Here is a 17,388-nt window from a genome sequence, read left to right on the forward strand (position 1 = left end):
AGAACGGTGGAATGTCACCTAGCTTTGGAATTATTAGTTTTTTAGGTTAGGTTTTTAAAATAACGTAATCACAACAACCAGTGTATTAGGTAGTTATAAGCTTCTTGGGCGATACGCATGTGGTTATTAAGTAGGTACTATTTATTACATTCAAAAGAAAATTTATTTTCTGTACGGTTATGTAGAAAATATTTGTGTCCAGAGGGGAATAAACACAGGTCATTATGTCTCACGGTTGTAATGTTTGTTGTGTAATAACTGTAGGTACCAATGATCTCAATATATTTAAGCTATTGCATAGCTTCTATCGCGGGCCTTGAGCGCGGGGACCGAATCGAGAAATTCCGTAACGAAAAAACCTCACGCTCCCCACTCCGACGGGCTCGGAGGTGTGGCTTGAAGGCATGCTATGCAATAGCTTTATCGCGGCAGTCCCCGAGTGCCACACGTCTTTTTTTATTTTAAATCCTTTATTTTTTAATTTACAATAATATGGTCATATAATTTTCTGGTCTGTTCGTTTTGAGTAATAAAATTTAAATTTTAATGAAAAACTTCCATAGTTAAAATCTTGATATTCCTTTTGTATACATACTTCATTTCAAACACTATATTTTCAGCATCAACGCGAAAGTATAAAACATCACGTCAGCCCAATTAAACAATTCTGGCCTGGATTTTGAACAAAACTCACGGACAATGGTTCAAAAACACAAAACAATCACCAATCACGTTCTAAAAATAGTTTTAATTTCTTTTATTCTTACTCTAATAAAAAGAAAAATAAAATCCGCTAAGAAAATATATTTCTTTCCATTGTATTGCTGCAAAACAATAATACTCTACAATCTTACTCGGCCTTGAGAGCTACAATAAAATTGTATTTCTAGGTCACTGAGCTTCGTAAATGGGAAATATTATATTTTATTTGTAATTTTATATTAATACTCATGTTCACAGCTTCACTCCCCCGCACTTTTTATTTATACAACCACAATACAACCGCTAAACACTCTTAATTATTTAAATTACAGGTTTGGACGGAGGTGTGTGTGTTACTCGATAATGTGACTAGGTAGTAGGTATCTATACCAAAATACAGCAGTGGTGGCTCAGTGATGAGCACCTCGGACTTCAAATCGATAAGTCCTGGGTTCGAGACCAGGCGAGCGTGCAGGAAATAAATTGGTTTTTCAGTTTATTTGCGCGGTACCAGCGTGGTGCGGCCAGCGTGGTGGATTATGGCCTCTATCCTCATAGGACGCCCGTGTCCCAGCAGTGGCAACATAATATATGGGCTGATGATGATAATAAAATACCAAAATGACCGAAAAAAGTCGGTTATTTTGGTTATGGAACTTTTACCATATATTCATGAATAGGGAACTTTTCTTGGGTACCTCGCTAAAATTAGTACTGTGAACTATTAGAAAACATTTAATAAATAGATAAACATAATTCTTCGTTAACATAACCATTAACCATGTTTAAATAAATTATCTATAGATAAACGAACATTATTTTACAGGCATTAAAATTTAAAACTTTACTATTATACGGGTGAGGTCGGTTAGTAATTACTATTTTATTACGTACTATGCTTCTTCAAACGAGTTTTACCAGGGTTAATTATCCCAGTTGCAAAAAGCCATAATATTATTGATTCACTTATTTAAAATAGGTACTATTAAGCAATTTCTATCCAGGCATATAATAAACGATGACTTAAATAATAATAAGTACTTTCTTATGAAGGAAACTAACAAGTTAAAGAAGACATATTTCAGATAATCCATACTAATATTATAAATGCGAAAGTAACTCTGTCTGTCTGTCTGTGACTCAATCACGACTAAACTACTGAACCAATTATCATTAAATTTGGTATGGAAATATTTTGATACCCGAGAAAGGACATAGGCTACTTTTTATCCCGGGAAAATGACGCCATCCCGGAAATCCCACGGGAACGGGAACTATGCGGGTTTTTCTTTGACTGCGCGGGCGAAGCCGCGGGCGGAAGTCTATAATCTAAGATTTGAAATACTAAAAATGGTTTAAAAAAATGTACTTAACATTTTCAAAAAGTATATAGAGTTATACTAACAATATAGCGTAATAGATGGTAAAAACCATGAACTAGTAGAATATCAAAACTGTAGCATTTTTCAAAATTTAAATAAGTATTTTAAATGAATTCAAAATAATATTAATTACACAACCCTAATATTGCTGCAAGCGCATCGTTTTAATGGATGAAAGTAAATGCATCGTATAAAACTGCTGAACATTTACGGCTGTACTCTACATTAAGATAAAAATAAAATAGGTCATAAACTGGCGCTCATCTTTAAAAGGAAATCATTATGATAATATATGCCCAACAGCATAATATCAGGTATTTCATATTTATTTTGCCTTTTTAGACTTAATGTACAGATCTCTAAATAATTATTTTTCATTACGTTCAAATTTAATTACCAACAAAAGTAGTATAGCGATTATCCAAGCGATATGAATTACAATGATGTGCAAAAACACCTGAGCACCTATTATTTACTTAGTTACTTAGTACCTTTCTTGCAATCCTTGTGAAACTTTTGTTAAATCATAATAAACTATCTGTGTGTTAAGGTTCGTGGATTATGAAAAGATACGAAAAAATAATGTTCTCTTTGCTTCAACAGGCAACAACGATACCCACTATACCCGGCGCGGCCTAAAAGCATCTACAGACGCTCCGATTTGGTTGGTGCCAACCATCCGACCACGACCAAATCGGAAAGTGTAGAGAGCGGTCGGTCCGACATAATTATTATTAATATTGGTTTGACGTGGTCGGATGCGCCGGCGATACCGACCAAACCAACTTCCTATCCGATCCAACCAAATTGGAACGTCTGGAAGCTTTGTTCCGACCAAATCGGCTCATTCCATAGAGTAATATAGCCTTATAGGTAATTGGCTCATTCACATTCGCAACGCCGCCGGTGTAGGACGTCAACATGAACGCCGAGGGAGTTACGGTCACCGAAAGTGACATATTAATAAAATTACTGGAACTATATAAAGACTTTCCCTGTTTGTGGGACTTAAGTAACAAAGATTACGCAAATAGAGATGCCAGAAATCAAGCGTATTTTATTATGTTAGAAGTATTAAAAAAAATTGACAGTGCGGCTACATTAAAAACCTTAAAAAATAAGTTGTAAGAGCCGCATATGACTGTAATTTTCTCTATTTCTATAGTAGAATTTAGCCCATTCTCTTCGTACTATGGTCAACTGACATATTACTCTATGGTCAACTGACAGTTGGAAGGCCAACCGTCGGACAATCTGTAGCAATGTTGGAATGGTTTGCCTTGTCGGTTCCGATATGGTTGGCACCAACCAAATCGGAGCGTCTGTAGATACATTAAGATGATCCCTATGACACTGACAGTTATTCTCAAGAGACAAACTTGTAATGGCGTCACCATTAAATTAGAAACGTATTGGAGGCGTCTAAAAATGGCATTTATTAATTTTTACGTAGCTTTATGCCATTACAATGATATTCCGTTGGAATTATAACAATTCTTAACACTTACGAGAAATTATATCAATCTGACTTTACGTTTACGTCCTTCAAAACTTACATCGTTGGCATTTATCGACTAGTACTAAAGTATCGATAAACAAATTTCGATAATGGAAACGAGTTCACATTTTTTCCATGCTTAAGCTATAGTTCATTCTCTATTGAATGGAACAGAAGATCGCAGCATAATTAATTAATTAATTACCGTTCGCGTTAATTTACTTACCTATGATAATATAAGTTTTTTAGAAAAATTAAATGGGGGATTCCATTTTCATGATAAAATAATATACACTGTGTTAAACGGGTTAAAGATTACGAGAAAATGATAAGGTGCATTTTTATGTTTTGGAAAACTTTCGTTTTACTTACCGTTTCGTTTACATAATAGACGTTAAAAATTCATTTTATAATATTTGTAAAAACATGTTTACCGACGTGGCTGAATGCAAACCACGCCTTAGCCTATAAAATAGTAAAGTATCGACACGATCCATCATACGAGCAATCACTAAGACGAACTGTCATAGGGATCTAATTGCATCTACAGACGCTCCGATTTGGTTGGTGCCAACCATCCGACCACGACCAAATCGGAAAGTGTAGAGAGCGGTCGGTCCGACATAATTATTATTAATATTGGTTTGACGTGGTCGGATGCGCCGGCGATACCGACCAAACCAACTTCCTATCCGATCCAACCAAATTGGAACGTCTGGAAGCTTTGTTCCGACCAAATCGGCTCATTCCATAGAGTAATATAGGTAATTGGCTCATTCACATTCGCAACGCCGCCGGTGTAGGACGTCAACATGAACGCCGAGGGAGTTACGGTCACCGAACGTGACATATTAATAAAATTGCTGGAACTATATAAAGACTTTCCCTGTTTGTGGGACTTAAGTAACAAAGATTACGCAAATAGAGATGCCAGAAATCAAGCGTATTTTATTATGTTAGAAGTATTAAAAAAAATTGACAGTGTGGCTACATTAAAAACCTTAAAAAATAAGTTGTAAGAGCCGCATATGACTGTAATTTTCTCTATTTCTATAGTAGAATTTAGCCCATTCTCTTCGTACTATGGTCAACTGACATATTACTCTATGGTCAACTGACAGCTGGAAGGCCAACCGTCGGACAATCTGTAGCAATGTTGGAATGGTTGCCTTGTCGGTTCCGATATGGTTGGCACCAACCAAATCGGAGCGTCTGTAGATGCTTTTAATGTATCTACAGACGCTCCGATTTGGTTGGTGCCAACCATATCGGAACCGACAAGGCAACCATTCCAACATATGGTCAACTGACAGCTGGAAGGCCAACCGTCGGACAATCTGTAGCAATGTTGGAATGGTTGCCTTGTCGGTTCCGATATGGTTGGCACCAACCAAATCGGAGCGTCTGTAGATGCTTTATAGTTTGATTAGTGGCACTTCTATTTGTTTTCACTGTTCTGTGTTAATAACAAACCAGTAAAGGTTGAAACACGAGTTGAAACAAGGTTTAAACCAGCTTGAACCAGTCATAAACGAAACTATCAAATAAAAATTAGAGATGTCATGCCTGAATTCTTCATACTTTTTTTTTTTTTTTTAATGTCAAGAAGATATGGCTATTTAATTCTTCATACTTGTCAAGCCTAAAGATTTGTCTGTCCGCACTAGTTTTTATTGATTGTAACTTGATTGTAACTTCAGAGCAATAAGAGATTGTAACATTGCATTGTAACATTGTAATTGTCAATGTCACTTGGCAAATGTCAACTGTCGTCGTCGCCAGGTCAAACAAATCATTTTGTGTGAAAACTGAAAATAGTGGTGAAATAAATATTATTTTGTGTAAACTACTGATTCAGTGTATTTAAAATGGCTAGTATACCGTTAATGTACGCTCAAGAAGATTGCGAGCTTGGGGAGAAAGGAAACATCGAGGTAATACACTACTTTTGTATATAATTTCTTCGATCTCGTTTACACCAGATGGCCTTCACAGTTTAACTATTTACTTCACGTCGTATTATTTGTTTTGTTTTTCCTATAGGTAAACATGCAATTACATTGACCTACATGAAAAATAAAAGTATTAACTTAAAGAATTGTCACGACGTATTTCATAAAGACCTCGGGGAAAACCCTAATGTAATTAGAACTTTCATTTCGAAATAAATCAACCATAAAAATATAGAATCGATGTGACGTCACACTAATATGTTAATTACATCAAAATACTCTAAAATTTGCCAAATTGTCTTCCATATTTATCTAACTGTGCTCTGATAAGATAAACATCCATAATCTTAAAAGTCAACATCTATGAATATTATTTTACATTGTGCTGCAGCAAATAAAAAATAACGTTATTTTCAATATGATTCAATTATATATGCATATATTACGGATTATATATATTTGCTAGTACCTACTACCTAATAAGCTGGTGTAGGTAAGTAGGTTACAAATCTGTGTAAAATAATAAGAATTGCACAAATTTTATGACATTATAGCTACATAATATGTTAGAAAACATTTTCAATTCAATCATAAACTCCAACTTAAAATGAAGAAAACAACATAAAATGAGTAGACTATTTTCAGTAGTTACCGTTAAAGATAAAAACCCAACTTAAATGGAATTGTAAGTTTTGTTGCACAAAATTAATCCATAATTAATAATAAAATTACCAAAACATTGCTACCTCATATTGATATGATATTGGCAAAAGACGATAACAGATAAAATACTCTATTATTCTGGGAAATGTTATCCACATTAATAATAATCAGTTCTAATAATTTCATTTAAATTGAATAACAATGCAAAAAATATATAATTTCATGAAACATTTATCTAATACATAAAATTTTCTTATTGCGGTGTTTGAAGTTCAAATTGTCTAAAATGGCTTGACCGATTCTAATGAAATTTTTTCTCATATACATATGGGGTTGGTCTGAAAATCGGATAGAATATATTTTTCTTCCTCGGTTCTGGGTTCTGGGTTCGATTCCTGGTGGAGACAAAGAAAAAAAATGTCTCGGTCTGGCAGGACACAGAAGGCTGATCACCTAGCTGTCCCTAAAAAAAATCGATTAGTGAAACAGATGTATAATGCATCTGCCCCTTACCCCACTAGGGGACATGGGACTTCACTTTTTATATGATATGAGTAAGGCAGAACAACATTTGCTGCAACAGCAAGTTATTTTATATAGCCTTCTTCTTTACTTAACTTTCTCTTTAGAACTGTTGCTCAATAAATTTGATCAGAAATTGTTATGAAATGTGTTATATAATTATTTATTAATTGGAATGTCAATATTCAAATCAAACATTTGTTAGCGAAATTAGCACAACCATTAAGTGTCACATTGCAAATTAACTGGACAATGTGATGAGGTTTTTTTTGCTGTGTCTATTCAATAAAAAAATTATGAATTACTTGGAAATATATTTTTGAGATATACTGGCTGCCCCGGCAAACATTGTTCTGGCTTACTCTTAACTATTACATTGGGGTATAAAAAATAAATGTTGGCCGATTTTCAGATCTACCCAATAGGCACACAAAATTTCATGAGAATCAGTCCATTTCGAAGGTGTATGTAACTAACATTGTGACACGAGAATTTTATGGTACGTTCAGACGCGTGGCAAGCAGCCTGGCAAGTAGCCCGAGCGGCAGCCCGTGCGCTTACGATACGAACAAATAAACACGAGCGCATGCACAAACAACATGTTTACACGCTTGTGCCCGTGCTTGTGCTCGTTGTATGTTACTTTGAACGCAAGCATCTGAACCCACCATTTATATATTTAGAGAGATTATATCTTCCAGGATGACTTCGCATACCGCAACAATGTGGTGAACGCTGACAAGGAGATCCGTCTGGGCTTCGTGCGCAAAGTGTACAGTCTACTGACGATACAACTGCTTGTGACGGTCGCGATAGCTGCCGTGTTCCTGCTCGTCAAACCTGTACAAGTCTTCATACATTCCAAGTGGGTTATGGTTGCATTTGTATGATGCTCTTTTATAAAATAATGAATAAGTAACTAGTCATATTGATTTTACCCAAAAGAATCAATTATTTAAAATATTATTTTGTTTTAAAATAAGTTGATTCATCAAATTCTTCTAGGAAAAATGAATAGATATCTATCATAATTGATGATAACATACTATCCATAATCTATAATTGTAAACACCACTGTATGTGTTTATCAACTTTCCTAAAATCATTTTTAATTTTATTAAGTTATTGAATTTACAAAAAAGCCATCACTTGAATAAAAATTAAAGATATATATAAAAAAAATTAACAATCTATCTATAGGAGCACTGCAGGTAAAACCGCAGAGCACAACTAGTATTCTCATAATGTCATTGTTTTCAGTGAGTGGATGGTGTTCATCGCCTTCATTCTGAGCATGGTCACACTGTTCGCACTGATCGCGAAACGGCGGGACTACCCAGCCAACCTCTATCTATTGGCTGGCTTTGTAAGTATATTTATAAACAAATGTTTTTAAATAAACCTTTTTTTAACTCTACTATTAGTAAGCAAGTTTAAACAGTAATGTTGGTCATGACTTGTGAGTTTTAGGATACCATCTTTTGCTTTCATTACTTTCCTTTTAAAGATAATTGTATAGCAAGTACATATATAGATAGATTTTTAAATGAATATTTCACTTGCAGACGGTGATACAAGCCTACACGATCGGCGTAGTGGTATCTTACTTCGACACGTTCATAGTGCTGCAGGCTCTGGCACTTACCTTCACTGTGGTGTTCGCTTTGACGCTCTTCACTTTCAACACTAAGCGAGACTTTTCCTTCGTTGGTTATGGGTAAGTTATTTTTTATTTCAACACCAGACGTGTTTTTGAAAAAAAAAGAATAAAGTTGCTAGAATAATCTAAATGTTCATTGATATCTTGGAAGCAATTTTAAACAAAAAAAAGCATACATCTATAGTAGAGCCATTTTAATAGGCAACATTTGACAGTTCAGCAAAATTTAACAACGTAAGCTAGTAACGACGACATAGAATAACATGATATTTCGTTTTGTTAGAACTGCACATTTGCTTAACTTTTTTCAATTACGATTACATATTTATAATAATAATGACCGATGCAACTAATTTTAGGATTTGATTTTACTGATAAACCATTCTAAACATAATAAACATTTTCTTATTTAAAGAACTGACGTCGCTACAATTTTGTGTCAATAAACCTTTTTTCTTTTTAAATACCAGAGACGTTACTCTAAAAATCGAAATCTGACATCTAGAATCGAATGCATTGATTACTTGGGAATAAAAATCATCATAAATTATTGACATGTGTTTCAAGTTCGATTGACAAATGTTTAAAGTCCGTATCGATTAATTCGCTTTAATCGATGTTTTTAAGCAGGTTACCACCCTATGAAGATAAAATTGATAGACGTCAAATGTTGCCTATTAAATTGGCTCAACTATAGAACAGCTTATGTGGTCCTTAAACATAAATTTACCTTTTGACCAACTATACAAAAACTACAATATATGTAGTATAATTATTTCATTTTATGTTAAATTAAACGTTTATAAAATTATTGTCTACATTTTAATCATTTGCAATATTTCGTATTTATTTATTTTTTTAATGCCTTTTTAAATTATATTTATCGTATTTTCAGACTCGTAGCCGGACTCAGCGTGCTTATAATCGGTGGGCTGATTCAGATTTTCCTACAAAGCTCTGCGTTCGAAGTCGCTCTGTCGTTCACAGGCGCCATTTTCTTTGGCCTGTTCCTCATTTTCGACACACAACAGTTAATGACCACTTTGTCGCCAGAAGAATACATTCTGGCCACAATCAACTTATACATGGATATCCTCAACTTATTCCTGTATATTTTGCGCATTTTAAACGAAATAAATCGTAATTAATTCAGTATTATTTAACTGTTACCTCACAAATTTAAAAATTATTTTTTCTCTGTATAGATTTATATTTGATATTGTATATAAATATCGGTTTTATTCACCGGTGCTATTTATTGTTGCAAGGGTTTTAGTATTGTATCGTATTATTGTATTGGACTTTATTTTTCCGTAAATGTGGCTGTGAGTGAAAGTAGTGTCAGTTTATTTTCCAAACACGAATGAATTTAATTTTGATTATTATTATATGTATGACGTAAGCACATTTTGCCATTATTAACAATTTAATATCAATGTGTCCAATTGCAAATATATTGTTTGGAAAAATTCGTTTGTTTTAATTTTATACCGCCTTTTATCTATCCCTGTTTCTTGCTTCAGATAATAATTAGGGTGCATATGATTGGTTATTTACAACTCGCATTTGAAGCGATACTATTGATTATTTACAAACACATTCCTCGCTACACATCCTCGCACATTATTGTGGAAAAGTACTCTTAAGTAAAAAGTAAGATATAAATAGGTACCTAGAGATAAACTACGATAACATGGCGCGCCCCTCCAAATTACTGTTTCAATGTGTGCAGTGACATCCTTACGAAGGAGTTTGTATGTAGTTGTACGTATTCGTCTTTAGTACTTTACGTCCAGATTTGTTGGTCAACTAATCATAAGTTGCCGAGCGCCCAAGACAACGCACGTGTCGTTTTCATAGAATACGTCAGTGCAGCGCCATTACTAATAATAATGAGCGATTAGAGCGTGACTAGTCGAGCAACAAATCCGTGGATTTGTTTTTGTTTGAAGGCCGTCTCATTACGCACACATGCGTTGTGAATCTTGGTGGTGCATTGTAAATACTTTCACAAATACTTTCAAACGTTTTGAATTTTGGAGGGGCGCGCCATGTTATCGTAGTTTATCTCTACTTGTGTCAATCATGCATTTAAAATCATATTTGTTTATAGTTCATATAATGATATATGGTCCAATATTCGACCAAGTCAATTTAAAAAAAAAGACGGGTTGCACTCCGGGCGTGCCGGCAGAAGTGAAAACTTGATTATTAACGTTGAGCATGTTTGATATTTTGGAATGGTATCCGTCTTACTCTTTTTCGATCAGGTCACGTGTCCTGACGCGAGTTTAAGATTTTATACCCATTACAGAAAAAGTGCTCAACGCTGCTAAAGAAGTCTTACTTCAAAAATCGGTGCCAAATTGGTGAAAATGTTAAAAGGATTGTAAGAAAACAAAAATCTATTAAAATCATGTATATTTAATACAATGAGTATTTACACTAATGACAATATACAATGAATTATACAGTTCGCGAAATATTAACCTATACATATTAAAATTACAATTTTATTTACTCGGATCTCATTTTAAAACCATGCAAACGCACCAATCACACTAGTTTTCACATCCTCGATTTTGAACCCATTAAAAAAATATACAGTATTACGATTTTTGCAAAAATATCGCTCCTAGGTACAGGGAAAATTCAAATTATAAAATCTTAGTAAAATTAAAACTCCCAATTTTAATAATATGTAAATCAGATCATTATTGATAGTAATGAAAATTATGAATGTGCATTTTCAACTGTATGAAACAGGTGAAAATTCAAATGAAGTGAGATTTTTTAAGGAATTTACACCTGTTTATTAACAATAATAAAAACTACTCGACATCATGGTTTTAATTATTTGGTGTACAATTTAATAAGATGTTTTTATTATCTTTGATAACAGGCAACATCAAACGAAAAAAAAACCGCAAATATTTTTAAAACCAGAAACAATTTCATGCATCAACTGTAGCCAATTAACACTCTTACGTCACAAATGACAGCACGTATAATCCAATCACGAGGCAGAATGTTCACCAAATTCATTTTAAATTTAAATGGACCAATCAGAAGCCCGCATTTTAAATACTAAATCTCCTCCAATAAGCTTTCGAGGGCCTCAATCTCCATATTCTCTTCATCAGAACTTTGGGGCGTATACACATTGTTCGACGGATGGTGTATTTCTAAATGTATGTCCATGTAATATGCGTCCGTAAATGTTTCTGGGCAGTGTGGACATTTGAGCTCTATTGTTGGTTTGTTAGGCCTGAAAATATAAGAAAAAGTTATTTACAGTCATAAATATTAATTACTCGCTAGCACGCAGATTCGCCTGCGTGTTAAAAATAAATTTTCATTGTACAAACTTTCATGCCCTATTTTATCGTCAAGGGAGTAGAATTTATCAAAATCCTTAGCGGATGCTGACATCATAGTGGCTTTTTGCATGCCAAAATCAATTGATCTTGTAGTTTTGGCTGTGCGTTGATAAACCAGTTAGTCAGTCACCTTAGCTATACATATATTACTATTAAAACAGTAATTTAATAAAGTCTATGAATACAACTCGGCTCAGTCTCCCCTCGCCCGCACAGCTGCGCCGGTGCTCGCTGAGCGCGTCGAACGTGTCGCAGCTCGTGTCTACTGCCCCACTGTACACAAGCCGCTCACCGCTTGACATCGTCCAGTGTGACGCGCCGGCCCAGTCTCCCCTCGCCCGCACAGCTGCGCCGGTGCTCGCTGAGCGCGTCGAACGTGTCGCAGCTCGTGTCTACTGCCCCACTGTACACAAGCCGCTCACCGCTTGACATCGTCCAGTGTGACGCGCCGGCCCAGTCTCCCCTCGCCCGCACAGCTGCGCCGGTGCTCGCTGAGCGCGTCGAACGTGTCGCAGCTCGTGTCTACTGCCCCACTGTACACAAGCCGCTCACCGCTTGACATCGTCCAGTGTGACGCGCCGGCCCAGTCTCCCCTCGCCCGCACAGCTGCGCCGGTGCTCGCTGAGCGCGTCGAACGTGTCGCAGCTCGTGTCTACTGCCCCACTGTACACAAGCCGCTCACCGCTTGACATCGTCCAGTGTGACGCGCCGGCCCAGTCTCCCCTCGCCCGCACAGCTGCGCCGGTGCTCGCTGAGCGCGTCGAACGTGTCGCAGCTCGTGTCTACTGCCCCACTGTACACAAGCCGCTCACCGCTTGACATCGTCCAGTGTGACGCGCCGGCCCAGTCTCCCCTCGCCCGCACAGCCGCGCCGGTGCTCGCTGAGCGCGTCGAACGTGTCGAAGCTCGCGTTGCACACGTAGCAGACGCACTTGTTGTGGCACGTCTCGTGCACCATCAGGTCCGTTGACGTTTCAAACTCTGCAAAAGAAATGCTTTTTATAGAGTATCTCACTCGCCTTATACTATAACTTCCTAAAACACATTTCATTACGTTTTTTGGATCCAAAACATGCTGATTCATTCACAATATTATTATTTAATCATTACAGGCTACAGCTATAGCTATAATGGGTGGATCGATTAAAAATTTCAAAATAAATTTCATTTTATTTAACTAGGATCTTAACCAATAAAAAAACAATAATAATACTTACTTCTCTGGCAGATGCTACAGGTGTACAGAAATTGGTTCTTTTCAGGACTGAGGCTATCTGTGTGTTTTCTCTTCACCGTTTTGTATGAATGTTGTGCAATAACATGGGCCTGTAAATGTAATAGAAAATATACTTCTTATTGACTTGTTACTTTAAAATAAACTTGTTTATAAGATTTATTAGTCTCAACATGTAAATGAAGTGCTTATGATATTTTGTATCTTATTAAAATGTGAATGTATTACTACAAAACAATACAGATACAAATAAGTTCAGAAAAACATCATTAAAATATAAGTATTATATTATTATTCACAAGAATTTGTTTATTTCATTTGAATTTAATACCATGACTTACAAACAACTACTAGCTAAATAAAAATAATTAAAAGTCCGCTTACCTTAAGTCCGCTGATACTTAGAAATGGTTTCATACACAATAAACACTCTAAAGGCAGGTCGGGAGCTACATTTTCATCCACATCATCTTCACTAAGGGGTTCATCTTTTATCTTTGTTTCTAAACTCTGAAAACACAAATTATTGGGTACTCCCTTATAGTAACACAATATTCATCATTTTGTGATATCACTACATATTATATAAAACGTTGCTATCTCTGTCCCTATGTATGTTTAAATCTTTAAAACTACGCAACAGATTTTTATGCGTTTTTTTAATAGATAGAGTGATTCAAGACGAAGGTTTAAGTATATATTTTATAGAAGGGTTTAATATTAGGTATAATTATTGAACAAAATTGATACAGTCCCTCAATACTATTCCAGGAAGGTCACAAACAAAATAAAAACATAAATACTTACAGGAATACCATTTGCTTCATCGCCATTTGTTAAAACACTATTCATATTTTCGTCTCCCTCATTTTTACTGGGCGGCGGAGATTCATGTAACCTGGCCATTTCAGCATTTAGTTGACTAAGGGAAATTGTGCCTGAAAATTTTTCAATAAACATTATTTTGCTATCATTTTTATACAATAGATAGGATAGATTGTATTAACAGGTCTTAACCCATTGACCACCGAGCGGCCCGATCGGGCCGAGACACAATAGATTTTCTATTGTGTCTGTGATCCGAGGACTGACGGATTAAATTCAAACAATTTACATGTATATAGAAAAAAATGTTGTGTGGTTTTATGAAACCACGGTAAAAGTGAAACTGTTCGAACGGTTCCGAACACTGCTTTGTGTAGCGCATGTCGCGTGTCGGTCGGATACCTACTCGGCAGCCGCGATACACACAACATGCGCTACACAGACCAAAAAGTTTGAGACAATGTAATAAAACTTTCACTTTAAAACAGTTGATACATATTATTAATAAAAAATGGGGATCAGTTGAACAAATTTATATAAACAGTATGTTTTGATATAATATACAATATCTACCAAAATAGGTCATTATTTATCAGTGTTTTTAAAACTGAGATAAAAAACATACCTATTCACACTTAAAAGTTACAGCACATGAGTTAATTAAAATTTATTTTAATGCTATCATAGACATTATTACTTTAATATTTACCATTTATTCTAACAGGTTCATTTTCATCCCATTCTTCAGCCTCTATTTTAATGTCTAATTTAGGAAACTCCTGCGTTTGGTCCGTTCCATTCATATGTCCGTATTCATCATCGGATGGAACTTCCTCTTTAATTTTCACATTATCATACAAATTGTCCATGTTTTTATCAATCTGTATTGGTTTAGGCCAATAATTACCCTCCCCATTGGATTCTTCTATAAACCTTTGCTTTAAAACTTCATCTGTTTTACGAACTATTTGAACAAAGTTGTTGGCCTTTTGCAACATTTTGTAACAATAATGGCAGAGTACTTTGGAATGCTTATCCGTTTCTAATATCTGTGAAAGTTAACGCGAACTTTATGACGAAAAATAAATATATAAAACCAAGTTTAATCGTAATAAAATACGCAAGACATACCTGTACATGAGTCAATTTTATCAAATCTTCCACAACTGTATTCTCCATTCCGCTCCATGGAGGTTCCCAGCACTTAAATAATTCATATCTCTCTCCTTCGCGGCACTTTTGCAAGCAAGCACGACATTCGACATCGATAACATCATTTTGTTTCGTTTCATCTTTTAACATCTTAGGTGTAAAACTAAAAATAAAGAGTATTTACATTCATTTTATTGCATTTCTATGTAAAAGTAAAAAAAATAACAATATTTATTAATTTTATGACATTCAAAATTAGGCAGTGACATTTCATTTTGACATATGCTACAGACAAGATTTATCAAGGGTCATTATTTAAAAATCAAATAATATAATAATATGAAAGGAAATATTGAACAAGATTATGTGGTTTTGTAAAAAAATATTTAATTCAATTTAATTTTAAAAATCCGAGAGTGAAATCTTGACAACGAACCTGATAAAAACTTATTTTGATACGACAAATCACATTTAGACTAAAACCTTATCAACAATGTGACTTTACACTTTACATTAACGATTGATAATATCAATTACTAATTGCAAATAAAGTAAATTATAAAGGGAAATAATAATAGAACTGAATATTTTTTGTTGTATTATTCGTAGTTCACACTAATACAAGAGCACCGATAAAATAGAACTGACAGACGCGTAATGCACTGTTCATCATATGGATTTTAGTCTATGGCCAAGTAAATTTTTTAGTTATCAAAATAATGAAAAGTTTATAAAAACACAAAAATTATAAATACTAACTTTGTTAATATTATCAATATAACATAATGAGCTATACAAACATTAAATTTTTACAGCATCGAAAGCAATTCGAAAGGTACAAAGAACGTGTGTCGTGTAGAGATCGTATTGTCTATGTCCTTTCTCGAAATGTCAAATTACAAAATGTTGCCAGTAAACCACCAATTATTTTCGCAAAAAAGGAATAATTTGATAAAAATACTAATGAAAATAATTTGCAATCTAATATTATGTGAATTTTAAATATTTGAATTAGAACAAAAAAAAAGCCTCTTGACATATTAAATTTTTTGTCCAAAATTGTATATAGAGAGTACCTACAACATACCATAACATTACCTGGATTTTATTTTATATTATATTATGATTTTATCGAACAGACTCAAATAAATCAACAGAATTATAAATAAATTTCGGATCTTAATGAATCTTCGCAATAAAAAAACACAGTCAACATGGAGAAAATATCACAAAAATGTTCAGGACAGCGTCAGGCAGTGCTGTTTTAACCCAGGTAACAAGAAAAGGAAGGGAAAAATAACCATTTTATTTTTGGTAAATTAATGTGCAATATATGTACCTTGACTTAGATTTAGGTACTGGTTTAGGGAGCTTTAATCGTGGTATTGCATTCTTTTTCAGCCTACGCCTCTGTCTATTTGACCCTGTAAAATTTTTAAAAAGGAAATTGCTGAATTATAGTTCCATATAATTATGAATGAAATAGTTTCAAAAATATGGAAAATAAAATACCTGGAAAGAAATCATGTTTGACAAAATGTTCCGAACACACTCGGACAAAACGAGAAGCTGGTTTGGGCAATTTCAATATTGTCTCCCAGTGCTTCTTGAGTTTTTCGTTGGAGGGGAAACTGTGGAAGCTTAAACCTTCCCTATCATGGTTCATACATTGAGGGACACAGCAATAGGAACTATGTCTGTGCTTTTTCTTTGTCACTCCGTTAGAACTCATGGTTATTATTTTTCGATCTAAAATTACACAGTAATTACTAACTTTTACTTTGGTAAGTTAACTAACTTTGGTGGGAAAACATTATAAAAGTTAAGACAAACATACCTGTATCACTTGATTATAACTTCACACAAAATAGTTGCTGCACAAACTTGACATTTCTATTTTAATTCAATGTAATTGTATGTTTCTATACAAAACACAATAATATTTAATTACATATGGTAAATAATCACTGAACTGAAAACACTCATGCAGTTATAGGCACAATATTTATGGGAAGTTCTCAATTTTCCTTTAGATAGACACATTTTTTAAAGATTAACACAATGTTCAGCATTCTGTTCTTAACATTCGTATTTAATATACGCATTCACAATAATTTTAACATTTCTATAAAGCATTTTTAAATTTCACTTTAATTGAAACAAAAATTTAAAAGCTGACAAGTTGTCACAATAGGCGTTTATAAACTGTTGGTTCAGACTCTTGCTTGGTACTGTCAGTAGTTCATTGCACAAAACTTTTTTAATTTTTGGAACCATATTATAGCTTTGTATAATCAACACTTTTGTACATTTCTTTTATCGTGTTTAAATCAGAAATACAAACGCTTGATATTAGATTTTATATTATCTAGGAATTTGCATAAAATTGTTACGGTCACATGCAAACAAAATTTTTAC

At 34.4% G+C, this 17,388-nt stretch overlaps 2 protein-coding genes across 2 annotated transcripts; one reads left to right on the top strand and one right to left on the bottom strand.

The window, feature by feature from the left end:
• The first annotated feature begins 5,342 nt into the window (after window positions 1-5,342).
• Window positions 5,343-9,848, top strand: LOC149909946 (protein lifeguard 4-like). The gene is made up of 5 exons (XM_090118404.1): window positions 5,343-5,516; window positions 7,421-7,584; window positions 7,980-8,085; window positions 8,285-8,436; window positions 9,275-9,848. Exons 1-5 carry the CDS (start codon window positions 5,451-5,453, stop codon window positions 9,525-9,527), a joined length of 741 nt encoding a protein of 246 aa, XP_089974530.1. The 5' UTR covers window positions 5,343-5,450; the 3' UTR covers window positions 9,528-9,848.
• Window positions 9,849-10,783: 935 nt separating this feature from the next.
• LOC149909947 (uncharacterized) lies at window positions 10,784-17,146 on the bottom strand. Its single transcript, XM_090120060.1, has 10 exons — window positions 16,808-17,146; window positions 16,483-16,719; window positions 16,310-16,394; window positions 14,950-15,133; window positions 14,528-14,867; window positions 13,801-13,931; window positions 13,378-13,503; window positions 12,977-13,085; window positions 12,572-12,740; window positions 10,784-11,647 (listed from the first exon to the last, which is right to left on the bottom strand). Exons 2-10 carry the CDS (start codon window positions 16,700-16,702, stop codon window positions 11,467-11,469), a joined length of 1,545 nt encoding a protein of 514 aa, XP_089976186.1. The 5' UTR covers window positions 16,703-16,719; window positions 16,808-17,146; the 3' UTR covers window positions 10,784-11,466.
• Window positions 17,147-17,388: the final 242 nt, after the last annotated feature.

This window comes from Colias eurytheme, chromosome 3, assembly GCF_061535395.1.
Source record: "Colias eurytheme isolate Ceu_HAF_F1 chromosome 3, ilColEury1 Martin Lab GWU primary, whole genome shotgun sequence".
In the NCBI taxonomy this organism is placed as follows: domain Eukaryota; kingdom Metazoa; phylum Arthropoda; class Insecta; order Lepidoptera; family Pieridae; genus Colias; species Colias eurytheme.

Bases quoted from the DNA above. Each gene is read 5' to 3' on its own strand.
- LOC149909947 (XM_090120060.1), bottom strand. From the start codon at position 16,702: ATGAGTTCTAACGGAGTGACAAAGAAAAAGCACAGACATAGTTCCTAT. The intron at 16,395-16,482 runs GTATTTTATTTT...AAAATTTTACAG, and splicing joins CAAACATGATTTCTTTCCAG to GGTCAAATAGACAGAGGCGT. The intron at 13,086-13,377 runs GTAAGCGGACTT...TTACATTTACAG, and splicing joins TAAGTATCAGCGGACTTAAG to GCCCATGTTATTGCACAACA.
- LOC149909946 (XM_090118404.1), top strand. From the start codon at position 5,451: ATGGCTAGTATACCGTTAATGTACGCTCAAGAAGATTGCGAGCTTGGG. The intron at 5,517-7,420 runs GTAATACACTAC...TATATCTTCCAG, and splicing joins GGGAGAAAGGAAACATCGAG to GATGACTTCGCATACCGCAA. The intron at 8,086-8,284 runs GTAAGTATATTT...TTTCACTTGCAG, and splicing joins TCTATCTATTGGCTGGCTTT to ACGGTGATACAAGCCTACAC.